General features: G+C 41.5%; 2 protein-coding genes across 3 annotated transcripts in view; both read right to left on the bottom strand.

Moving 5' to 3' along the window:
* Positions 1-18,298, bottom strand: part of LOC148893006 (lysyl oxidase homolog 4-like) — a 32,479-nt gene extending 14,181 nt beyond the window's left edge. The window contains exons 1-9 of the mRNA XM_089006040.1: positions 18,181-18,298; positions 15,963-16,231; positions 15,317-15,885; positions 14,463-14,674; positions 5,341-5,379; positions 5,063-5,270; positions 4,154-4,334; positions 1,737-1,891; positions 1,493-1,660 (exon numbers count right to left, since the gene is read on the bottom strand). Coding sequence (XP_088862166.1) covers positions 1,493-1,660; positions 1,737-1,891; positions 4,154-4,334; positions 5,063-5,270; positions 5,341-5,379; positions 14,463-14,674; positions 15,317-15,885; positions 15,963-16,231; positions 18,181-18,287 — 1,908 coding nt within the window. The 5' untranslated portion in view covers positions 18,288-18,298. The remainder of the gene's footprint in view (positions 1-1,492; positions 1,661-1,736; positions 1,892-4,153; positions 4,335-5,062; positions 5,271-5,340; positions 5,380-14,462; positions 14,675-15,316; positions 15,886-15,962; positions 16,232-18,180) is intronic.
* A 1,646-nt stretch (positions 18,299-19,944) lies between these two features.
* tekt4 (tektin 4) lies at positions 19,945-25,629 on the bottom strand. Of its 2 annotated transcripts, XM_089005621.1 has the most exons (9): positions 25,505-25,629; positions 25,007-25,052; positions 23,378-23,906; positions 21,987-22,057; positions 21,337-21,480; positions 21,175-21,261; positions 20,777-20,912; positions 20,541-20,695; positions 19,945-20,474 (listed from the first exon to the last, which is right to left on the bottom strand). In XM_089005621.1, exons 2-9 carry the CDS (start codon positions 25,042-25,044, stop codon positions 20,261-20,263), a joined length of 1,374 nt encoding a protein of 457 aa, XP_088861747.1. In that variant the 5' UTR covers positions 25,045-25,052; positions 25,505-25,629; the 3' UTR covers positions 19,945-20,260. The 2 variants fall into 2 exon arrangements, with proteins under 2 accessions (XP_088861747.1, XP_088861748.1); XM_089005622.1 differs by lacking the exon at positions 25,505-25,629 and having other exon boundaries at positions 25,007-25,353.
* Between the last annotated feature and the right edge of the window lie 907 nt (positions 25,630-26,536).

Below are 26,536 nucleotides of genomic sequence, written 5' to 3'. Positions count from 1 at the left end.
ATCAGAAAAACGTTTTATGGCATCTAAAACACCCAAAGCACGCAGGCTGATATTTTTAGTCAAATGCAAAACACCAAGAAAAATGACTTCAAGTGTCCCAAAACTACTTCAAAATGACCCAGAAAATGGCGAGTTTCAGAAGGTCCCGCCCCCTTGTTCGTGACGGCACGCCAGGATAATCCTTCACAAACTGACTTGCTCCAGAATCAAAACAATAGCTTCAGAGAGTTCAGATTCGTAGAAGATAATAATAATACATTTCATTTATAAGCGCCTTTCAAAACTCTCAAGGTCACTTTACAGTCACAGGATACGTTTTTCTGTGGGTGAGCAGCGGCAGCCACACGCACCAGCATTCACTCAACCCAGAAGTAACTCAAATAGATAGAAAGCAAGCTAGTTAGATTATAGATGCTTTCTTGTTCCTCATCCAGTTATGAATATGATTCAAATAGTTCTAAAGAGGAAAGCATAAATGTTTGCAATCGATTAAAGAAGTCCTTCCGTATCAATTCGAGTTGTCTGGACTCTGATGTAGCGTCCCAGAAAATGCACAAGATGGCGCCCAAGCTCAGTTGGAAATGGGCTGATTTGTCCGCTGGGAATTTGTGTAGACATACACGTTCTTTATGTGTGTTACCGTGGTAACACACATAACATGGTGTTTTCAGACGACGCCCCTGACCAAGAAAGTGACACGCAATGCATTTTGGGTACTTTGTTCGGTCTGAAAACTCCGTGTTGATGGCGAAATTAGAAGGAAAAAAACATCAATAACGCCATGGTGAATGGTTGTGTGTTGCAGCAAGACTACTATTTGATACTAGTTGACACAAATTCCCAGCAGACAAATATGCCTATTTCCAACGGAGCTTGGGCGCCATCTTGTGCATTTTCTGGGCGCTACATTGGAGTCCAGACGGCTCGAATTGATACGGAATGACTTCTTTAATCGATTGTAAACATGTATGCTTTCCTCTTCAGAACTAATTGAATCATATTCATAACTGGATGAGTCACAAGAAAGCATCTTGTCATTTTGAAGTAGTTTTGGGACACTTGAAGTCATTTTTATTGGTGTTTTGCATTTGACTAAAAAATATCGGCCTGCCTGCGTGTTTTGGGTATTTTAGATGCTATAAAACGTTTTTCTGACGTCAGTTAGGAACCAAAACAAAATGTTGTCGGTTGTCCTTTAAATGCCACAGCAGCACAAGCACCCTGCCCTTTTCCACACGCCCTGCCCTAATTCCATGTTGTTTTCCCTGCGAATTTCAACCGATTTCTCTTTGCCTTACTTTCCATCTTTTATTTTCAGAGTGCCTTGAAGTGGACCTTCCAGAAGACCTATAATTACCTCAGGCCTCGGTAATAACACAGCGCAGACACAGAAGGCAAATGAGGCGGTACCAAAGGATCAACGCCAAGAAAAGAAGTGACACAAAAAAAGCCCAAAAGACAAAAGAAGACGCGTATTGATCGCGTCGATCACCTGATGAGCTCTGGAGGCGAAACCCAAACCAAGCTGTCGGCACACCACCATAGCCTCGTTGATGCCCCAGTTCTCGCTGCAGACCGTCCCCCAACGTTTCACTCCTCCGACCTCGATCAACACCTCCACGCGACCCTCGGATTTGTCTCTGCCTCCAGCGAGTCTCACCTGAGGAGCAAAATGGTTTTTTTTCCTCATTAAACACCGCCACAGATTTCTATTGTGGACCTTGTGTGCGTCTCACCGCGGTCTGCGTGCCGGTGTTGGGGACGTTGCAACGGACCGCCGCGTCCTGCTTGTGCTTGATGGTGTACAGGGGGACCTCTTTGGATTGACATTCTGTTAGGGAGCGCTCCCTGCCTGTGCACTGGACACTGTTCATGTGGATGGGACCGGAACCTAGAATGGCAAAATTAAGGCATCGGTCAGCAGTTGAAATGTTTTCATGTGGAGGGGGTAAAAAAAAAAAGCTTGATGGGAATTCCACTGGGGAAGTGATACGACACTGGAAAACAAAGTAATGTACTTTATTCAATACATTGTAAAAATGGATACATTGGGGAGACTAAACAAATTCTCAAAAAAAAGACTGTATCAACATCGCAGGGATAATACTAGTGGGCCTCAATCGGCAGTACATATGCAGCTAAAAGCTAGCAACCACTCATTTGACGACAATGAGGTTAAAATCTTAGCGAAAGAAAATAAGATGGTTTGAAAGGGAGAGTAAAAGAAGCTATTTTCATAAAACAGCAAAACCTTTCAGTAAATCGCCATGGTGGGGTGAGTGGTTCAATTTGGATCATTTGTACAATAGACTGCTTAGGCAATATAGGCTTAGTTATGCTGATGAGGTGATACACGGGGCAAATTGGGCAATCAGGCCAGTCGTCAGTCAGGACAATAGAAGTAATCAATGGAGCTGCAGGGATTAGTCCTCTGCTCCCTCTAACTTGAGAGCAGGGAATCAAAGCAGAGTCTGATATATATATATATATATATATATATATAATTAGATAGCTGATCAATGAAATGTATATTTATTATAATTATTTGAGTCAGGAAACATATTCACTATCTATTAGCTAACTATCTAGCATTCTATTAGCTAGATAGCTAGCTTTCAATGTTATTTGAGTTACTTCCGGGTTGAGTGAACGCTGGCGTGTGTGGCTGCCGCTGCTCACCCACAGAAAATATATTTTATTTTTTTTATATATATATATATATAGGGCCGAAACTACCAGCAAATTTTAGTTTTCTGACGAAGCCTCTTGGATGAGAAGTTCGACACCTTCAAAGAAGTACAGATGACGGCTGAAGAAACCTTTTCATCGATATTATTATTATTATTATTATTATTATTATTATTATTATTATTATTATTATTATTATTATTATGAACTTTGTCTAGAAACAGTTCAACCCACAACAGTGACTGCAACAGCAACTCCTTTAACAACCGTTTACAAACGTTTCCATCATTACTTGCAAGTGGAGTGACAAAAATGGAGCCACCCATTTGTGTGTGATCACGCGTCTGGATGTTGTCATTTGGGCAGAAAGATAATGGCGGGATATGATTTTAATTATGATCTTAATTTCTTGTCTAAGTGACGTTTGGAAAACATGCTTTTGTGAGACAAGTGGATTGGGAGTGTTTCCAAAGCCACAATGGAAGCAGTACTGAGAGAATGTGTCATGCATGGGCCATCAAACAACGGCTAACCATTAGCTTCTCAGACGCAAGCAGACGTCCATTTGGAATACTTTGAATAATAATAATAATAATACATTGTATTTATAAGTGCCTTTCAAAACTCTCAAGGTCACTTTACAGTCACGGGATCAGTTTTTCTGCGCGTGAGCAGCGGCAGCCACATGCACCAGCGTTCACTCAACCGGGAATAACTCAAATAGATCAAGTTAGCTAGCTAATAGATAACTAATAGCTAGCTACCTAGCTAGCTAGTTAGACAGCTAATAGATAGCTAGCTAGGCAGCCAGCAACGGTGACCCCGTTCAACCGGGAATCACTCAAATAGCTAGCTAGCTAGCTATATTGCTCATAGCTAGCTACATAGCTAATAGATAGATAGCGGATCAATAAAATGTATATTTATTATAATTATTTGAGTCAGGAAACATATTCACTATCTATTAGCTAACTATCTAGCATTTTATTAGCTAGATAGCTAGCTTTCAATGTTATTTGAGTCACTTCCGGATTGAGTAAACACTGGCGTGTGGCTGCCGCTGCTCACCCACAGAATAACCGATACTGTGACTGTAAAGTGACCTTGAGAGTTTTGAAGGGAGCTTATAAATAATTACCATGGCAACAGATGTCTCTTGTGATTGACATTATCTGGGCAAGTGAGCAACTCTTCAGCCATTTGCAACTGGACGGGCCAGGAAACATTAGCTATCAAGCTATCTATTAGCTATTTGAGTCAGGATACATATTAGCTATCTAGTTAGCTAGCTAGCTATTAGCTAACTATCTAGCATGCCATTAGCTAGCTAGCTAGCTTTCAATGTTATTTGAGTTACTTCCGGATTGAAAGGCGCTTATAAATCAAATGTATTATTATTATTATTATTATTATTATTATTATTATTATTATATATGTACATGGATGCAGGTTTGTCTCATCTCACCCTCTCCCAGCTGAGCATTTGTCAGGGCTTCTTTAGCTGCTCCGAAGCCGAGCTCTCTGCAGACAACGCTCGCGTCGGTGATGTCCCACAGGTGGTCTGCCACGGTGCCCCACTTGCCCTCTTTCAGAACCTCCACGCGACCCTCCCCAAGGCGGGGCCCCGCCTTCAGACGGACGTTGCTCTGGTAGGAAAAAGAGAATAATAATAACAATACATTTCATTTATAAGCGCCTTTCAAATCTCTCAAGAACAAAATACAGTGATACCTTGGCCTACGAACTTAATTGGTTCACAGAAAGGGTGTGTAAGGTTAAAAGTGTGTATTCCAAACATTAATTTCCCATAGGAAACCATTAAAATGAGAATAATCCGTTCCCCAGGTCCCCATAAAACATAATTTTCAACTAAATAATGCTTAAAACTACACACAATATACCTTATTTTATGTATAATAAATGTGCTATGGTATTGTAATTAAATAAATAAACGGTACTGTATAATAAAGTCGTTTTATTTACCTTAGTGATGGTCGTTGATGGCTTGATGGAATGGATATCTTTTTGCATAAAATGTCTCAAGGAGCTTTGGTTTGTACATCTTACGGGTTATTTGTGGAGCCTGATTGATGGGATATTTTAACCTTGCAGTCTACACTCTGCCTTTGAACTTATCAATAAAGTTGAAACGAGTCCAAATTTCACTGTTTTCTATCCTATCTTTAGTTTGCTGACGAAGCTTCTCGGATAAGAAGCGAAACGTCCCACATCATCAAAGAAGTACAGATGACGGCAGAAGAAACCTTTTCATCGATGGACCATTGCTGCACGACTGAGAGCTTACGCAGAAATGTCAACCCTTAATATGATAATAATGATTTAATAATAATAAATAAAAGAGCCTCAAACTGACCGATAGGGTGTGTGTTGTTTGTCTTCGGCCATTGCGCACAAATTGCGATCCAGGGACACATCGGACAACAGCGTGCATGCCCCCCGCGCATGGACCATCCCTCCTGCGGAGGGATAGTTGGGCCTGGCACTGGGACAAGGAGACTTCCATTCCCTGACACTGCACCTTCTCCACCCAATAGGCCTTCTTGGTGATCTGAGTCTTCAATCTGACAATGAATTTTGGAGGTAAAATGCAGGCATGTGTGAATGTTGTATTTCTTGAACAACTGAGTCTACCTGGACGATGGATCGGCTAGTTTAGAGTCCCACAGTTTCCTGAAAGACAACAGCGACGGGTCAATGCATTGGAATGAAAACGTGGAAACAGTGCAAAAAGAATTGAGCAACAACAACTACTACTACTAACACTACGCAATCTGTTAATGTTTTCGAGAATATACTGCTAAGTATAGACACAATCGAAAACACACACACAAACACACACACATTCCTGTTTCAACAGTTTTGTGAGGTCCGGATAACCGTTTAGAGAACTAGTGTTACATTTGAAGACTAAATGTCACCCCATTTAGCACTTCAACTTCTTGAAAAACAAAGTAATAAAAAGTGGACTACGTATGGTATAAAATGTTAGTGGTCCTCACAACACTGTCATACAAACTCACACACACACACATTCCTGTTTCAGTGCTTTTGTGAGGTCCGGTTAACTCCAGATAAAGGAGTGAGGACCACCGTTGCCGATAAGTTTAGAGAAGAACTAGTGTTACATTTGAACACTAAATGTCACCCCATTTTCCCACTTCAACTTCTTTAAAAACAAAACAATAAAAAGTGGACTTGAAACTGAATTAACAGCAGGAGTGAGGTTTCTGAATGGGTACATTCAAAGTCCTCACCCCTGTGGTGAATTTGGTTAAAATATCGTTTTACTTTTTGTGGTATGATATTTTTCCTCTCATTAACCACGCACACACACATGAACACATACACGCAGTGAGTAAAAAGTGTGTGTATCCAAGTGAAATGAAAATACACACCAAAAAAATCATTTTGGGTGAATTTGTGAGGACCTCTCTGAAACTTTAACAGATGCATATATAGACCCTCTAGAAGCCTTTAGAATGAAAAACTTGTGAGGACCGGCCAAAAGGTCCTCATTTGTGAAAAATGTCCTCACACGTATGGTATAAAATGTTAGTGGTCCTCACAAGACTAGTCATACAAACACATGCTACTACTTTCAGTCATCCTTCATATGATACAAACAAACTTTGGGATTCATCTGTATTTGTGGATGACCTAAAATATATTTTTTCTCTGAATGTTTCCTGTCATGCATTTTTGGTTTGGTCATACATGGTACTTATGTCTATAGCGGGACGTCTGGGACATCTGCGTGGGATATAAAATGTGCCCTTACTAAGAGGATGCCGCTACATCAATCTTGAAGTCAGAAGGGGGGGGGGGGGGTTTACTGAACATCATGATCCACAATTTATACTCAAACGCACACTAACCAATATTTCTTCCATTCATCAGTGTCTGAAATAACGTCTGCCCGGAGGCCTGGGGCGTACAACTTTCAAAACGTCTCAGCCCGAGTGGCCGACAACTTCTTCAAGAAAAAAATAAAATATTTTTTTTCAAATCAAACGTTTGTTTTATTCAATAAAGCAAAAGCTACAAGCAAAGCGCTGCAAACCACGTGGACTCCTTTTTCTAAGCGCCTTTCAAAACTCTCAAGTACACTTTACAGTCACGGTATAGTCCGAAGCACAAAACAGGCTTCTGATTGGCTGGCGAGCCGAGTATGCAAATTGCCAAATGATTGGTTAATTTGCATACTGCCAAACGATTGGCAATTTGCATACTCGGCACGGCAGCGAATCAGAGACCTGTTTCGTGCTTCGGACTATACCGTGACTATAAAGTGTACTTGAAGGTTTTGAAAGGCGCTTAGAAAGAGGAGACCACGTGGCTTTTAGCAGACAACGCAACGCAAACTTTGCATTGTGCAATTTCAAAAAATCCTTTATACTTTGCAACAATGTTGTTTTTTTTTTATTAGTCGTCTTATTGTGTTTCAAGTTGTGAAAAATGGGGCAGGCAACTTTATGGCCGGGCAAGAGTTGTCTCCCTGGGTATCCGCTAACTTTTTTGTCATGAATTTCAGACACTGCATTCATCTATTTTCCAACTCATATTTTGGAAGGCTATGACCAACGTGTGTGAATGTATGCGCTTGGTTAGCTAAAACTGTCACTGTCAAGTGTTTTAAAAGACTGTCAGGAGATATATAAAGTTTCACGAGGCAGCAAGGGCCTGGAAAATGTCATTTTGTCACACACACTCACGCCAAAACTGACCACCGACATCAACCAGTGTAACCACAAAGCAGGTGCAACCCTTTATGAATTCAGTGAGTCAGAACAACCAGGACTGACACAAGTATATGCACTACTTCATAGGACCAGGTGGTTACCTGCACCACCAGACCAGTGATGCAAATGTAAATATTGGGCTAACTAAAGTAGGAGATGCTCGTGACTGTTACTAAATCAGACGTAGACAAACTCTTTTGGACGCTATAGTCATATGACTCTTATGGCTGCAATCGTGATAATAACTCCTGTAGGCAAGTCGCCACCAAAAAAAGGAACATGCGTAGCCCATTTCCCATACGTCTAACACAGCGGTGTCAAAGTCATTTTTTGCCGCGGGCCACGTTGTAGTTATGGTTTCCTCTCGACGGCCGTTATGAATTTGGGGAAGCCATTAGAATGTTTAAATCCCTTCAAATATTACATATAGAGCACACAACAAATTAATGAATAACTCGTTTTCAAATCTGAAGTCAAGAATATTGACTTTTATTGTGGTTGACATCCAAAAATATGACATTTTGCCTCAGATTTTAGCAATCATCATGGAATTTAACAAGTTTGATTTGCTTTCGCGGGCCGAAAAAAATGATGTGGCGGGCCGGATTTGGCCCGCGGGCCTTGACTTTGACACCTGTGGTCTAACAAATCCTTTATATTAATGCAGTGTCTGAAACTCGTGACAAAAAGCAGTGTTTGAAATAACGTCTGCCCGGAAGCCCGGGATGTACAACTTTCAAAACGTTCCAAAAGAGTTTTTTCAAATCAAACGTTTGTTTTATTCAATAAAGCAAAAGCTACAAGCAAACCGCTACAAGCCACGTGGACTCCTCTTTCTAAGCGCCTTTCAAAACTCTCAAGTACACTTTACAGTCGCGGTATAGTCCGAAGCACGAAACAGGCTTCTGATTGGCTGCCGCGAACGGTCGTTTGGCAATTTTTTTTATTGAATAAAGCAAACGTTTGATTTGAAAATAATTTTTTTCGTTTTATTTTATTTATTTATTCTTGAAGAAGTTGTCAGCCATCCGGGCGGAGATGTTTCCTAAATTGTACGCCCGACGTAAAAGTTGCACATTATTTCAGACACTGATTAATGCCAGATTACACTTTATGCTAACTATAGCATTGTTACATGCTACTTACAAACACTATTTTTTGTGATCAGCCCATCCAGTCTCTTAAAGGACAACCGACACCATTTTTTTTGTTTCCTAACTGCCATCAGAAAAACGTTTTATAGCATCTAAAATACCCAAAACATGCAGGATGATATTTTTTAGTCAAATGAAAAACACCAATAAAAATGACTTCAAGTGTCCCAAAACTACTTCAAAATGACCCCGGAAATTGCGAGTTCCAGAAGGTCCCGCCTCCTTGTTCGTGACGTCACGCCAGGACGTCTTCTTCGCCTTGCTCGAGAATCAAAACAATGGCTTCAGATTCGGAGAAGATGCTTTCTTGTTACTCATCCAATTATGAATATGATTCAAATAGTTCTGAAGAGGAAAGCATAAATGTTTGCAATTGATTAAAGAAGTCCTTCCGTGTCATTTTGAGGCATATGGACAGAAATGTAGCACCCAAAAAATGCACAAGATGGCGCCCAAGCTCCGTTGGAAATGGGCTGATTTGTCTGCTGGGAATTTGTGTCAACTAGTATCAAATCGCAGTCTTGTTATTTATGTTTTCCTTCTAATTTTGCCATCAACACGTTGTTTTCAGATCAAACAAAGTACCCAAAATGTATCGTGTCACTTTCTCTGTCAGGGGCGTTCCCTCCGTGACGTCACGTCAGGAATCGTCAACAACTCAAAAACAAGACTTTATAAATATTCAGCGTGAGTCTTAAAACGTAAAATATAGCTATATGCCGTGGAATCTTTGTAAAATACGCTCAGTAGAAGTCATTTGAAGTGATTTTACAAATTATGGACACAACTTGTCCGGAGGCGTCGCTTGTCCTTTAAAGACCTTTCGTAACCCGACCATTAAGCAGCAACAATTGAGTCAGCAAAGGGAGTATGAATTCACAGGATTGGTTGGAAGGAGGAGATGAGAGTCACCCATATAATTGCCGACTGCGCTTGTCAGTGTCTGCCGTGCGGTCGATTCGAGCGCTAGCATGTTGGATCACACACGCCAGACGTGGAAATATGCACGTACATATCAACTATCCCTCTGTCGCCGCCTCTTTAAAAAGCCTTTCAAGCTCAAAGCGACATGGTTATACCCGGCGTCATGACCGCATGCCTGGAAACAAGAGGCTGGTGATGTAAGGCTCACCCAGAACTTTTAAAAGGATATGCCCAATTAAAAAAAGATAAAAATCACACTTTTTTTGGGCTTCATTCAAGTCGAAATGTATTTGTGTGGCCGTCTCACTCAGGTGGGAGATTTAAAAGAAAACAAGGGAACGACACCACCGGCAGTTAAAGGACAACCGACACCATTGTTTTGTTTCCTGACATCAGAAAAACGTTTTATGGCATCTAAAACACCCAAAGCACGCAGGCTGATATTTTTAGTCAAATGCAAAACACCAATAAAAATGACATCATGTCCCAAAACTACTTCAAAATGACCCCGGAAAGGACGAGTTTCAGAAGGTCCCGCCCCCTTGTTCGTGACGTCACGCCAGGATACTCCTTCACAAACTGCCTTGCTCCAGAATCAAAACAATGGCTTCAAGAGAATTCAGATTCAGAGAAGATGCTTACATTTCATTTATAAGCGCCTTTCAAAACTCTCAAGGTCACTTTACAGTCACAGGCTATGTTTTTCTGTGGGTGAGCAGCGGCAGCCACACGCGCCAGCATTCACTCAACCTGGAAGTAACTCAAATAGATAGAAAGCATGCTAGCTACATTATAGATGCTTTCTTGTTCATCATCCAGTTATGAATATGATTCAAATAGTTCTGAAGAGGAAAGCATACATGTTTGCAATCGATTAAAGAAGTCCTTCCGTATCAATTCGAGCCGTTTGGACTCCAATGTAGCGTCCCATAAAATGCACAAGATGGCGCACAAGCTCCGTTGGAAATAGGCTGATTTGTCCGCTGGCAATTTGTGTCAACTTCCACCTTCTTTATGCGTGTTACCGCAATTGACTGCGACACACAACGATTCACCATGGCGTTATTTATGTCGTTTTCCTTCCACAACATAATAACAGGTCATTTCTTCTCTTTTGATACCGAACTGCACTTTCCAATCTTCTATTTGGAATTGTGTGGTCGGGGTTGCATAAGGCGGTCTTGTGCAAGCTAAGAACGAAGAGACGCTTAAAGGACGACCGACACCTCCGGACAAGTTGCGTCCATAATTTGTAAAATGACTTCCAATGACGTTTACCGAGCGCATTTTACAAAGATTCCACCGCATATAGCTATATTTTACATTTTAAGACACGCAGTGAATATTCAGGAAGTCTTGTTTTCGAGTTGGTGACGATGCCTGACGTGACGTCACGGAGGGAACGCCCCTGACTGAGAAAGCGGCACACAATGCATTTTGGGTACTTTTTTTTCGTCTGAAAACACCGTGTTGATGGCAAAATTAGAAGGAAAACTACATAAATAACACGATGGTGAATCGTTGTGTGGCGCAGCCAATTGCGGTAACACGCATAAAGAAGGTGTAAGTTGACACAAATTCCCAGCGGACAAATCAGCCCATTTTCAACGGAGCTTGTGCGCCATCTTGTGCATTTTCTGGGACGCTACATTGGAGTCCAGACGGCTCGAATTGACACGGAAGGACTTCTTTAATGGATTGCAAACATTTATGCTTTCCTCTTCGGAACTATTTGAATCATATTCATAACTGGATAAGGAAAAAGAAAGCATCTTTTTTTTCAAAATCTGAACTCTCTGAAGTCATTGTTTTGATTCTGGAGCAAGGCAGTGTGTGACCAATAGTGACGTCACAAACAAGGGGGCGGGACTTTCTGAATCTCACCATTTCTGAGTGTTTTTTGTGGCAGTTTTGGGACACTAAGTCATACAGTAAAGTCTCGTTATATCGATATCGGATATATCGATAGTCCCGGTTATATTGATACTATTTCTATGCACGCACGGAGAAAATTACATGCAAACAGGGTCGGATATATCGATAGTCCCGGTTATATCGATATTTTTTCGGACTCCCTTGAATATCGATATAACGAGACTTTACTGTATATGGCCTCAGTAGATGTCAAGTGGGTCGGACCGTTAAAATGATACCATATATGCTATGTTCTTCTTATACTTTCGGCTTTTCCCTTCAGGGATCGCCACAGCGAATCAATGTCCTCCATCTAACCTGGTTTTGTGCATCCTCTTCTATAAATAACCAAAATGCCGAAACTTGTTAAAAACACACCAAGCACAAAGGTTTCCCACGCATCTCTTTAAAAATTTTTTTCATTGAAAATGCTACACTCCTTATCTACTTTTCTCCGTTTGGATCATGACATTTTGGCTAATGAGGGTGTTGAAACCGCGGTTGAAAAAGCACCAGTCTGCCCCTAGTGGACAATCCTTGAATTGCACACCATTAAAAAAAATATGAATTCTGTGTCGTTCGTGCATTTTTCCCACTTTTAAATTATCCTGCGGCCCGGATCAAACCTCCTTGAGGGCCGGTTCCGGCCCGCGGCCGTATGTTTGACACCTCTGCTTTAAGTCATTTTTATTGTTGTTTTGCATTTGACTCAAAATATCAGCCTGCGTGTTTTGGGTGTTTTAGATGCTATAAAACGTTTTTCTGATGTCAGTTAGCAAACAAAAAAAAACGATGTCGGTCGTCCTTTAAAGGGTGACAAGACTTCAGCATGTGTCCTATTGGCAAGCTACCGAAGAGGACAAGGATAAGGGGTAATTATTGGCGACAGATGGCACATTGCACACCAGCGGTCAGTCTAGTTGTGCTGCTAGCCAGGCTCGAAAAAGACCTCTGTGGGCAGCCACACAGAGGGCTGTTTGCATGCACACGTTGACACGTTGATTTGTGTGCATACATGGATTTGGTTTATGTCAAGTGTTGTAAGATGCTTTTCTCTGCGGAAGGGGAAGGCGACATATTCATATTTGTGCGTTGGTTGTTTGCGTGTTGGGAGGCTAAAAGGAACCCACTTAGAAAAGTTGCATTCATGGGAGCTACGTTCACATTTGGACCCGGCAGTGTTTGCAAACAAGAGCTTTTTGTCAATACTTAAAGGACAACCGACACAATTTTTTTTGTTTCCCGACTGACATCAGAAAAACATTTCATAGCATCTAAAATACCCAAAACACGGAGGCTGATATTTTTAGTCAAATGCAAAACACCAATAAAACTGACTTCAAGTGTCCCAAAACTGCCACAAAATGAGCTCGGAACTGGCCAGGTTCAGAAAGTCCCGCCCCCTTGTTCGTGACATCACGCCTACACAAACTGCCTTGCTCCAGAATCAAAACAATGGCTTTAGATTGGGAGAAGATGCTTTCTTGTGACTCATCCAGTTATGAATATGATTCAAATAGTTCTGAAGAGGAAAGCATAAATGTTTGCAATCCATTAAAGAAGTCCTCCCATATCAATTCTAGCCGTCCAAATTGAAGCGGTCAGGTTCAAATTGGATTGTTCCTACAACAGACTTCTTCGGTAAAATAGGCTTAGTTATGCTGATGAGGTGATACCAGAGGAAATGGGGCAATCAGGCCAGTCGTAGACCCCATTATCAGGCAGGAATAGAAGTAATAGTTTCGGACAATTGAAGTATGGTAATCAGTGTAACCTCAGGGAATAGTTTTCTGCTCCTCCCAACCTTAGAGCAAGGACCTATCATAGCAGAGTCTGGCACCACCACCTCTGGACAGTAGGGATATATATATAGTGCCAAAGCTACCAGCAAAAAAATTAGTTTGCTGACGAAGCCTCTTGGATAAGAAGCAATCCATCCGCTGTTCTACATAAAATGAGGTATATTTTGTGTAGTTTTAAGGCTTAGAAAATTAGAAAGTAGAAAATGATGTTTTATGGGGACCTGAGAACGGCTTATTCTCATTTTAATGGTTTCCTATGGGAAATTACATTTTGGGATACACACTTTTCGCCTTACACACTCTGTCTGAGAACCAATTAAGTTCGTAAGCCACTGTATCGTAGTTGTACAATTTACAAACATGTTACACATCATGAGAATGACTTTTAAAAAAAACAAATCTGGGTCAGACATTAATACCAGACTCCGTTGGACTCTTATCAAGGCTCACAGTGAGTGACCCAGTCAGTCAATGGGCCAGACAGTTTTGGTGGACAGTTGGCTTTGGCTAATGCCGCAGTGCACCAGTCAAGCCAAGTGTGGTCATGCTAACGGTAGCAAATGTGGTTACCATCCCGGAGAAGGATGGAACGGAGATTCAGGCATGGGAGCGACAAGTCCGCAAAAGGAAGTGTCTACGAACCACATTTTTCCATCCTTTTCACATCCTTTTCCGTGGACGTTCTTGGATTCTCGCACACGTACATACTTTCTTGGCACTATACGTTGTTGACATAGATAAGTGGACAAAGATATGTTATTTCTAGTTGGCTACCTAGCTAGCTATCTAGATAATAAAAAGTTGACATGAAACTGAAATAACAGCAGGAGTGCGGTTTCTGAATGGGTACATTCAAAGTCCTCACCGCTGTAGTGAATGTGGGTAAAATATAATTTGACTTTTTGTGGTATGAACTTTTTCCTCTCATTAACCACGCACACACAAACATAAACACACACACAGTGAGTAAAAAGTGTGTGTATCCAAGTGAAATGAAAATACACACCAAAAATCATTTTGGGTGAATTCGTGAGGACCTCTCTGAAACTTTAACAGATGCATATATAGACTCTCTAGAAGCCTTTAGAATGAAAAGCTGAAAGGTCCTCACCAGTCAAAAATATCCTCACTACGCATGGTATAAAATGTTAGTGGTCCTCACAAGACTAATCATACAAACACACACACACTAAGACACACACACACACTGAGTCACTCACTTGTAGGCGTTTTGATCAAAGGTCTCGGCAGAAGGAAATCCCAGCATGCCGCAGACGACACGGCTGCTGCTGAGGTCCCAACCGTGACTGCACACATGACGCCATTTCCCAGCCTGCTTCACTTCCAGCACTCCCTCAGTCACCAGACCACCACGGCTGCCAGATAGTACGGGCCGTAGACGGGCTTCGCTCAGCTGAACACTGTCAGCAGTCTAGAAACATAAACATAAGTGCACAATAGCATTCATAGAGTTCCTCACCATTTGTCAACACGACCTTTCCGTAAATTTGACCGTTGATTTGATCTGAAATAACCTCGCACCAACGGGGGAAGTTGACTCTGATGAACAGGGAACTCGATCGAACACAAAAATGATACAACATCCAAACATGGAAACGCCATCAACGCGGATCAACACGAAGTTTTCAGACCAAACAAAGTACCCAAAATGCATTGTGTGTCGCTTTCTCGGTCAGGGGCGTTCCTTCCGTGACGTCAGGTTAGGCATCGTCATCAACTCGAAAACAAGACTTCCTGAATATTCAGTGCAAATCTTAAAAGGTAAAATATCGCTATATGTCATGGAATCTTTGTAAAATGCGCTCAGTAGAAGTCATTTCAAGTCATTTTACATAATTATGGACACAACTTTGTTGTTCTTTAAAGTGGAGTACTTTGGTGTGCTCTATTTGCTTGATTCGAAACTGTCTAAAATTGACCGATTGTAGTGATGGTCGCATGGGTAGAATATATTAGTAATGTCATGAAAAAAACATTTCCTCGAGAGGTCACTTCACCCTAAAGGTCAGGTTTCTAAAGAAAACATATGAAGATGCATCATGTACATTTTTACCTGGATATACTGTGTATCTGTCTCCAGTCCTGCATCTGGATAAACCGGCTCTGCTTCGATATGGTTCCCACTAAATGGCTGATTTCTCTCGGACTGGGGCTGCGAATGCGTATTTGACTGTCTCTCGGTGGTTCTCGATGCCGGTGGTTCTCTCCTTGGTGTCTCCTCGCGCCTTTGGGTGGTACTGGCTGCCGTCTGCGATGATACCTGCTGCCCCCGTTGATGTGTTGGCCCTCTATACCTTAGCGGGATCTGTATCTCATGACCATTCTCTTGCGGTGAAATCCTGTTGCGACGTGAGGATGGCGGGTTACGGTGGAGGGCGATCTCATGGCCTCGATTCTGAGAAGATGAGACCGGCGATGGAGCTGGCTGCTGCGGGGTTCTCGGTCTTGGTTGTCTCTGGTCTTGTCTGACTGAAGGGGTTTCACCGGGGATCGTTTCTGGACTACAAATGATCCCCAGGTCTTCAGCATGAGTACAGTCATGGACTCCCCAACCATTGGAGACGCATTCTGCGATAGAGCTTTCGTAGCCTCTGCAGTTCACGTTGTCCAACCAGATCTGACCTGGACGACAAGAGTGTGGGGAGTACCTTACTCACCAACTCTTCTGGAAATATATTTCGAGGGAGTTCGGGACGTACCTTGACCCTGACCAAACTTGCTACTGTGCGCCCAGGTAAAACTGCGCTGGAAACCGAGCTGTTTGCACACCACAGTAGCCAGGTTCAGATCTACCTGGTCGTCACACACTGTGCCCCACACACCGTTGTAGAACACCTCCAGACGCCCTTCGTTGGCATTGCGCTGGCCCGTACCTGCAAGCCGAACCTTCACCTCTTGTGCAGGGAGCTCAGAGGGATAGAGAAGAAGAAGCAGGAAGGTAGTGGATAAGGAGCTGAGGAACAGCATCCTAAATGAAGGTTGTGAAAGAGAAGTGGTGTTACATTAGGTCAGGGGTCGGGAACCTATGGTTCGCGAGCCGTATATGGCTCTTTTGATGATTGGGTTGCAGTTGGCGGAAAGCGCGATTTTGATCGGATGACACTGACTTAGGTTGGCGGAAAGCACAATTTTGATTGGATGATACTAGCCGTCATGTTGAAAGAGGTAAACGTCCCTTTAAATGAGCCCGACGAGTACACTTCAGCTTGAATGCACCGGAGGATTCACCTTTGTGGAGAGAAAATGTTCTGATTCTAATTTGCAATGAAACAATACCATCGATGAAACAGTCAAATGTCAGTGACATTTTAACGTTAGCATCAATATACTTCTGCGAGAAGTAGATTGCAGATAGCAAGTGCGGAAGTTAATGAGCCGTGTGCAGGCTAGCTAGCAGTAACTTCGCCTATGGACCCGGCATGTTGACTTTCATTCTGATCGTTTGGCTGGATTTTTACGCATTCGTGTTAACGGTGAGTACTGTCACAAAGTTATTTTAAATAATACATTCTGACATTTTGTTGAAAAGTGGTCGCGCGAGTTTGCGAGTGTGTGTGTGTGGCTCTCACCGAAAAACATTTCTAAATATTTTTACTTTTATGGCTCTCTTAGTCAAAAAGGTTCCCGATCACTGCATTAGGTGAAGACTTAGGGAATGTGAAGGAGTGCCTTCAAAATAACAGATATCATAAAATTCCTTGAAATCATGCAAAACCCTATCAACATTCCTTCTTTTGACAGAACACATAATTAGAAATGACTCCTCTTTCCTTTATGTGACAGTCAGAGAATTTATAGGTGTTTTTTTGGGATGTTTATTGATTCCCAAAGTGATCTGAAGACAGTGATGAGGTTGTAAAATAGTTCCAAAACATTTGAAGCCAATTAGGGTAAGAGGGCTAAAAGAGCTAAAAGTAGCCTCTCCAATCCAGCCAAAGAAAATGTTGGCTTTCCACAAACCCCAAGAGTTTGGCTGCATGCGTTCCACCCGCAGACACAAAAAGCAAACAAACACCATCATGAAAATGTTGTCAACATCAGGTACGCATTTTGACGAGACGTTTGATTATGAAGCAATTATGACTCAGTGTTTTCCGCTGAGTGAGGAAGAGGAATCGTAAGGGAGGTTCAGCTTCAAATAGGCTTCAAATATATTTGTGGATTTCCTGCATTATAAATAACTTAATCCGATCTGCGTACTTTCATCTACGCAATATCAATGGTCTGTCTTGGCCCGTCTCTCACTCCTCACACCACCGCTATCCTTGTTCATAGTCTTGTCACCTCCCTGGTTGACTATTGCAATTCACTTGTCTTTGGTGTCCCTCAGAAACTTCTCCACAAACTTCAACTCATCCAGAATTCTTCAGCCAGGATCATCACCAGAACCTCATCCTTTCACCACATCACCCCCGTCCTCCAAGAACTCCACTGGCTCCCGGTCACATATAAAATCCATACCTATCTGACCTTCTTGCAATTTATATTCCCTCAGATCCTCTTCCAACCTTCAAATCCCATCTCAAAAGCCACCTATTTAAAATTGCATTTTCTGTGTAGCTCTCTCTCGTTTCTATTTATAATTGTATTTTATTTATTATATTCTATTGTGATTGTATTTTATTTATTAGAGCACCTATGCTTGTCTGTGACTGTAAAGTGTCCTTGAGAGCTTTGAAAGGCACTTAAAATGAAATGTATTATTATTATTATTACATTTGCTTGCAAAGAAAACATAAATCAGCAAGTTTGTCTCCAGGTTACTACGATGAACGAAAATGACTATAAAGCCTTTGGTGTAAAACTAAAGATGAGCTAGAAGGAAAAATATATTCAAGAGCAAGTAAGATAAAGAGGAAGTGATCTAAAAGAAAAAAAAAAACACTATACAAGAGAGATTGGTGAAGACGAACTCACCTATCTGTTGTTCTCAATTTGGAGTGACTGAGAGGAAAGGAGTGAGGGAGCAGTGGATGGAAAAAAAAGCAACGTTTGCTCCTTCTGTCTCCCTCTATTCTCCACATTTCCCTCCCTCTTTCTTTTTTTGTCACTCCCTCTTATGGGACTTTTTTTTTTTTCATCGCTCCCACCCATTTTCTTCATTCTCACATTTCCAACTGATTACCTTTGCAAAGTCCGACACAAAGAAAACGAAAAAATAGCAAATATAAAAAAAATAAACTATATTTTCTGTGGGTGAGCAGCGGCAGCCACATGCGCCAGCGTTCACTCAACCCGGAATAACTCCAATAAATAAAAAAAACAAGCTAGCTAGCTAATACATAGCCAACAGTTAGCCAGCTACCCAATAGACAGCCAACTAGCCAACAGATAGCTAACAGATAGCCAATAGCCAGCCAGCTAACTAGCTAGCTAATATACAGCCAATAGATAGCCGGCCATTAGATAGCTAATATAGACAGCCAACCAGCCGGCTAGCTACCAGATAGCCAATAGATAGCCAACAGATAGCCAGCTAGCTAATAGACAGCCAATAGATACCCTTGGGTGGTCTCCTATTAAACCCATAGTACAATTTCACCTCGTGAACATTCTCAGATGAACCAAATGAATTGTTATTTTGTCTAAATCCCCCAGTAAAACGTTCGAATCAAATAACCTGTACAACACAGTATATCTGACAGATCAATCATTTGTCTGTCATTGATCTGTCAGATGTACTGTTCATTGATCATCAATGAACCCCCAATCGGACACCAATGAGGACCGACACAGGGAAACGAGGCTCAAGTGCTCCCTCTAGCGTCCTAAATAATTCCCACGCCAACTCAGTTCCAATTTGAAACCTCGACTGAATCTTCCCCGGTCAAGGATTAACGCCTCGTACTGATGTCCAAAAACGTTGATTGATAAAATATATTATATATAATATATATAATATATCGTTGATAAAATATATTTAAAACAATCGACATGATTGCAATATGTTCGACAAAATATACAGTAGGGAAATAAGTAGGGATGTAACTAAAAATTTCAATAATAATTCCTCACACATTTGCTAATACCATATTACAGTGCATTTAAATGATGTATAGATTATTGTTGTATGAGGGGATTTTCTGCCTGTAATTACACAGTGAAAACAATGAAAATCTGTGACCGGGTTCTTTATTAGAGTTTAAGTTGCTCGCGCGTACCCCAAATTAACAGCCCTGGCTGCTAAAGTTCCCACCAATCAGGCTCGACATATAACCCGCACAAGCCTTCTGTACACTTGATGCAAAAAGCTATCAACCCAGCTAAACAGAACACAATTGATGAGGAACTAGATAAAATTATCGCAGAGAAAGCACCTACAAGGGATCATTCCTCAAGACGGTGAAAGAAGAAGGCTACGTTCCTCATCAAGTGTTTAATGCTGATGAAAGCGGCCACTCCATTCCATCAAGCCATCAACGACCATCACAAAGGTCAATAAAACAACTTTATTATACAGTAGTTTCTTTAATTATAATACCATAGCACATTTATTATAAATAAAATAAGGTATATTTATACCTTGTTTATTTTTATTTATACCTTATTTAGTAGAAAATTATGTTTTATGGGGACCTGGGAACGGATTATTCTGCAATCTGGATGTGACATTGAGACACTTTATGCAAAAAGCTATTGCATCAAGCTATCAACAACCATCAATAAAGTCAATAAAACAACTTTATCATACAGTACTGTTTATTTCTTTAATTAGAACATAGCAAGATTTATTATACATATAAATAAGGTATATTGTGTGTAGTTTTAAAGTTTATTTAGTCGAAAATTATGTTTTATGGGGACCTGGGAACGGATTATTCTCATTTTAATGGTTTCCTATGGGGAATTAATTTTTGGGATACACACTTTTCATCTTACACACTCTGTCCGGGAACCAATTAAGTTCGTAAGCCAAGGTATCACTGCATGGCCCACAATGTGAAATGAGTTTGACAACCCTGCTCTACTCCCCAAAAAGAGGCAAAGCAAGTACGTTTTAATATCCAGAGAGTGTGGAGATTGTCGGGTACAATTTGCGTTGAGTCATGCATTTCTCTCTTTCGATGAACAGCGAGTTGGATTTACACATAATGTCCTTTTCCAGTGCCATTCGCGTGTTCTCCAGGTGGGATAGGGAGCTGCGGGCATCTCTGAGCTGCTGTTGCAGAGATTCCAGACTGGCATCGATCTCCCTCACTTCCATTTCCAGGCTGGACTCAAGCAGGAAACCAGATGTGAAACAAAGTAAAATTGTGTGTGTGTGTGTGTGTCTGTACCTGATCTGAGGTTCATCCCTGCAGAGCTCCATGTTGGGTCTGTGATAGCGACGGTACAGTCGCGACTCAGCCACTCTCTGCGGGGCATCTTTGTCATCGATGGCTTTCTGCAGCGCCACTATATTCCTCTCCTGAGCGCCAATCTGCTCCAGGGTCTGCACATGCATGACGCAAACACAAACACGCATATACACAAACATATTTTGCTAACAAGTGACCTGATAACCAGCGTTGACCTGCTTGAACTGCATCTCAAGCTGAATCTTGGCATCCATCTGTTCTGCACAACGCTGGAGGAAAGCTTGGTTCACGTTGGAACACTGGACTCTTAAATCCTTCGTGGTATCTAGTAGCACCTGCTGCACCAGGTCACTGATGTGCACCACAGACACACAAAACAAAAGCATCCCACTCATGTTGTTTGTCGTACTCCAAACCATCTCTGATTAAAACAGGGGTGTCAAACTTTGGATCTCGAAGGGGCAGTCGTCCTCCATGTTTTCCAAGTCTCCATATCGTGGGCCATTGAGCCCGTTCCCTTGAATCAGGTGCGTTGCAACTTGGAAAACATGTCGGACGGCGGGCCTCGAAGACCGGATTTTGACACCCCCTGGATTAAAAACAATGCTCCAACCTGAGATCCTTAGAGGCCTTTTCCTCGCGGAAAGCTCTGTGAAGGTTGTCTTGTGTGAACTTAATCCACGAAGGAACATCAGAAATCCTGGAAGACCAAAGGAGCATTCATAGCCGTGTTCACTTCTGACCAGTGGGTAACTGGATGGACTGGATGACTCACTGCTGCAACATAGCGGCTGTAATCGGGTAATGCTGCGTGTCTGTACTCTTGTCAGAGAATCTTCCACATTGGAGGTCCAAGGCGTAGGCTTCATACTTATCGGACCAGTCAAACTCCAAAGCCTTTTTGGTATCTCTGTTCAATCTGATCGAAAAGGATGAAAAAATAAATCTCAATCCATCCATTTTCACATATGCTTTATTCACGCAAGGGTAACTATTTGATACTAGTTGACACTAATTCCCAGCAGACAAATCAGCCCATTTCCAACGGAGCTTGGGCGCCATCTTGTGCATTCTCTGGGTTTAATCGATTGCAAACATGTATGCTTTCCTCTTCAGAACGATTTGAATCATATTCATAACTGGATGTGTCACAAGAAAGCATCTTCTCCGAATCTGAACTCTCTGAAGCCATTGTTTTGATTCTGGAGCAAGGCAGTGTGTGACCAATGGTGACGTCACGAACAAGGAGGCGGGACTTTCTGAAGCTGCCCAGTTCCGAGCTCATTTTGTGGCAGTTTTGGGATGCCAAGGTAACATTTTCATCAATTTAACGTTCGTAAATCAAAAAGTTCGTAAGCCAAGGGGTTCGTAAACCGAGGTATCACTGTACTTGTACAGTATCAATGTACAGAATGTGATACTCACTTAATCTGAGTAGCAACTTGTTCTATGGTTCTCTTGAGAAGGGCCTGGACATTTCTGATCAAGTCCACTTCCTATTTGAAGACACAAATGTGACGCATAAACCATTTGTGCTGTCATGTGAAAATCAGTTGACAGATTGGTATTCGTACTATATTTGCAATAGGACTGTTCCTTTAACCAATTAGATTTGCGATTCAAGTTGACAAGGAAAAGACATTTGTAGCGAGTTGTGCACATAGATCAGTGGTTGGATTGAAGCCTAGGATGAAAAGGTTTCTTCAGCAGTCATCTGTACTTCTTTGAAGGTGTCGGACGTTAACTAGGAGTTGTCAGAACCCTCCAGCATAGGGCTAAACTAATACCAACAAACGTCGGAGGGAGAGAAAAGGAGTCAAAACATGTCAGGGGAGCACTTACAAACTGTGGTTACCCTCAGTGGTCTTTTAACAAATGTCAAAAGAAAATAATTGGTTCCCAGACAGTGTGTAAGGCGAAGTGTGTATCCCAAAAATTAATTTCCCATAGGAAACCATTAAAATGAGAATAATCCGTTCCCAGGTCCCCATAAAACATAATTTTCTACTTTCTAATTTTCTAAGCCTTAAAATTACACAAAATATACCTTATTTTATGTATAATAAATGTGCTACGGTATTATAATTAAAGAAATAAACTGTACAGTATAATAAAGTCGTTTTATTTACCTTTGTGATGGTCGTTGATGGAATGGAGTGGCCGGTTTCATCAGCATTAAACACTTCATTTTTCACCATCTTGAGGAATGATCCCTTGGAGGTGCTTTCTCTGCCATAATTTTACCTTGTTCCTCATCAATTGTGTTCTGTTTAGCTGAGTTGATAGCTTTTTGCATCGAGTGTACAGATGGCTTGTGCGGGTTATTTGTGGAGCCTGACTGATGGGAATTTTAACCTTGCAGTCTACACTCTGCCTTTGAACTAGCAAAGTTGAAACGAGTCCAAATGTCACTATTTTCTATCGATTTTATCACGCTCTCTCTATGGTCTGCCTGTCTCTTTAATGTTTAAACCACCTCCCCTCACTGCTGCGTTCTTGACCAATCACGTGGCTGTAACCGAAGACTGGGGGTGGCAAATAGGGGACAAAAATGAGTCGACTGCCATTTTCTTGTTAGGAGAACGGGCACGTTCGCCAACGACGCATCAGTCATTGTGGCGCTCCGTGTGTATCCCGAAAAATAGTTTGTATGCCAAGGTTAAATGTTCATAAATTTAACGTTCGCAAACCAAGGTGTTCGTAAACCGAGGTATCGTTGTACACAGTAAAAGTAATGTACACGGTATCTATTTTTCTTAGTGATGTAAATTACGTACCCTAGCTCAAAATAATTGTGGTAAGTGCAGTGTGTCAACCTTGTTCAGCTCCTCTTCCACACAATCCCGGACCAGATCTGGTCCCAGTCGTCGACTCCTACATGTCAGATTGTCGACGGCGATGGCGAACGGGGTCTCGGTGGCGTCCAGCGCCCTCTCCAGCCTCGTCTTGAACGCCTGGAGCGTGGCCGTGTCGGACAGCAGCAGGCCGATGTGCTCCTGCAACTCCGACTTCCACCGGTGGATGTCCTGCAATCTCTCTCCCAGCAAACGGGTCCCGTCGGTCTGAGTCTGCACAGTGGTGGCCTCGGTGTCCTTGCGCAAGACCCTGGACTCTTCCTGGATGGTCCGGGACGTAAAGTGGTCGGCGCCGGCCTGCCGGAGGAGGCTGTGGTATCCGGAGAACCACTCGGCCGGGGTGTATTTTGCGGAGGAGAAGCCAGCGGTGGTTAAGATCGACGGCGGTTCGAAAGAGGCCCCTTGGTCTCCCAGGAGACCCTCAGCCACCACTCCGCCATCATAGTCTGGCTTTGACGTGTACACCTCGGCGCTCATTTTCTTGCAACGACTAAAAAAAAGTTCAAATAGAGTGAAAACGACAGTGAGCAGTCATATATCAGCGACACAAAGTAGTGGAGTCAAGTAAATGGAGGGTTTGTTTATGGTTGCCTGGATACAAAAAACAAGTCTGGTAACTTGAGTAGAGTGTAACCAATTTACAAAATGCGTGTGGGATTTTTTTTTATTCTTCAAGTGTGTCTGGTATGATACAGCTACATATATCAATATGCCTTTCTTGATACTTGCACGATGTAGTTTTTTTATGAAACGGTTTTGCAACCGACACCATTTTTTTGTTTCCTAACTGACATCAGAAAAACGTTTTATAGCATCTAAAATACCCAAAACACGCAGCCTGATATTTTTAGTCAAATGCAAAACACCAATAAAAATGACTTAAAGTGTCCCAAAACTACTTCAAAATGTCAGTTTTTGGTGGGATTTTCCAAGCTATGCAGTTTATGATGACATATTACACGTTTCACTCCATGCTGGTTCTTGAAGTTTCCCAATACGACAATGAGAAACGGGAAAACATAGATTGAAGTTTACGCTTTTTTTGCTAACACGACAGTTTATAAAGGTGAGTAAGTTGTATTTTTATAACTCATAGAAGTGGTAGAATATATACTTTTCTCCATAACTGCCAATTTTCAAGCAGAAGGAATCATTAGCATATATATTTCAAGAGCTCGCAATTTTCTTTCCTAGTATTCAGTGACAGCCATTTTGGATTTCTGACAAAAATCTGCCTGCATTCGATCATTGATATTTGCTAATTTATATTTGGAATATTGTCTTGTTTTCTTTTCTTGTTTAGAATTTCAAAAGCTTTCCAATGGTACCTTACTCGTTAAAATCTGCCAAAAATTAAGAAAGTTATGATAGTTTAAACTGTAATAACGAACTCGCTCACATTTGTAACTGTAATTACAGGCAGAAAATCCCCTCATATTTCGAAAATAAAAAAAAACATTATATGCTTATTATTTGTCACAGAACAAAACAAATACACTTTAATATGGTATTGGAAATGTGTGCTGAGTTATTATTGAAACATTGCGTCACATCCCCAATGTATATTCCAAAGATTTTCCGTTTTCTTACCTGCACATGATTTGCTTTTCTCTGGCGGGAGTCATCATGATATCGGCTGCAATGAATGCCAAAAAAAATGTGTGGAGGGAGAGAAGAAATAAAAAAGGAAGGCTAATTAAATAAATACACGAGTGAATTAATTACTTTACGAATGAATGAACCTGGTTGGAATCTGACGAGTTTTTCTCCCTTTTCCTACGAGGCCGTGTAACAGAGCTCTTTTTGGAAATTCGTTTTGCTATGTGTTGTGATCTGTTCTCATCGCATCATTCGAATGGAAGCCTTTGTAGCACGCCGATCGACGAGTTCGATCAGTCGGATATTTTATTGGGATTGGTGACCTAGGGGATGCCGGCTGTCTACGGATGTGACGTCACGAATCACGTGATTTTTTTTTTTTTTTTTTTTTAAACCTCGCTGGTAGGCAAAAGCAACAATGGCGAGTGTATCTACCCCGGTCAATAAATTCGACAAAACATTCAGTCAATAAGGAAATTAATAGCGTACCGTGTGCACCTTATTAACCGAAAGTAGATAAACGTTATCGTAGACTTTAGACTATCGTTTTCTAACTAGCAGTTGCTCTGCTTCTGTCTCTCTGCATTAGTCTCGTTCCGTCTGTCTCGCCTTACTCGCTTTTATCGAAACACATGACACGGAAGCGGAAGTGATAATGACAAAACATAAATAAAGTATCGAAGGCGATTTTAAGAAAAAGACACAAAAAAAGGTTCGCATACAAACATTAAACAAATAGTCCAAATAAATTATATTTTTGTTATCATGGCAAACCAATGACAAGATATCCACCAGTTACAGCGAGTATGGACAAAAGCGAACTACAGTGATACCCTGGCTTACAAACAGTGTGCAAGGTGAAAAGTGTGTATCGCCAAAAATTAATTTGTCACGGGAAACCACTAAAACGAGAAGAATCTGTTCCCAGGTCTCCAAGAAACATAGTTTTCTACTTTCTAAGCCTTAAAACTACACAAAATATACCTTATTTTATGTATAATAAATGTGCTATGGTATTATAATTAAATAAATAAACTATACTGAATAATAACGTGGTTTTATTTACCTTTGTGAACAAGATGGCGCCCAACCTCCGTTGGAAATGGGCTGATTTGTCTGCTGGGAATTTGTGTCAACTAGAATCAAATAGTGTAATAGAGCTTGGGCGCCATTTTGTGCATTTTCTGCGACGCTGCATTGGAGTCCTGACGGCTCGAATTGATACGGAAGGACTTCTTTAATCGATTGCAAACATTTATCCTTTCCTCTTCACAACTATTTGAATCATATTCATAACTGGACGAGTAACAGGAAAGGTTCTTCTCCGAATCCGAAGCCATTCTTTTGATTCTCGAGCAAGGCAAGACGTCTTGGCGTGACGTCACAAACCAGGGGGCGGGACCTTCTGAAACTCGGCATCCCCGAGGTCATTTTGAAATAGTTTTGGGACACTTTAATTCATTTTTAATTGTTGTTTTGCATTTGACTAAAAATATCAGCCTGCCTGCGTGTTTTGGGTAT

Source organism: Hippocampus bargibanti, linkage group LG10 (genome assembly GCF_051943395.1).
Source record: "Hippocampus bargibanti isolate YZ-2025 linkage group LG10, ASM5194339v1, whole genome shotgun sequence".
NCBI classification, from domain to species: Eukaryota; Metazoa; Chordata; class Actinopteri; order Syngnathiformes; family Syngnathidae; genus Hippocampus; species Hippocampus bargibanti.
This window is presented reverse-complemented; position numbering and strand designations above follow the sequence as displayed.

What these genes read in the sequence shown, in the direction of transcription:
- tekt4 (XM_089005621.1), bottom strand. Translation starts at nt 25,044, where the DNA reads ATGATGACTCCCGCCAGAGAAAAGCAAATCATGTGCAG. An exon ending in TTGAGATGCAGTTCAAGCAG is followed by an intron (nt 20,696 to 20,776) that starts GTCAACGCTGGT and finishes ATGCATGTGCAG; the next exon opens with ACCCTGGAGCAGATTGGCGC. An exon ending in AGGGATGAACCTCAGATCAG is followed by an intron (nt 20,475 to 20,540) that starts GTACAGACACAC and finishes GCTTGAGTCCAG; the next exon opens with CCTGGAAATGGAAGTGAGGG.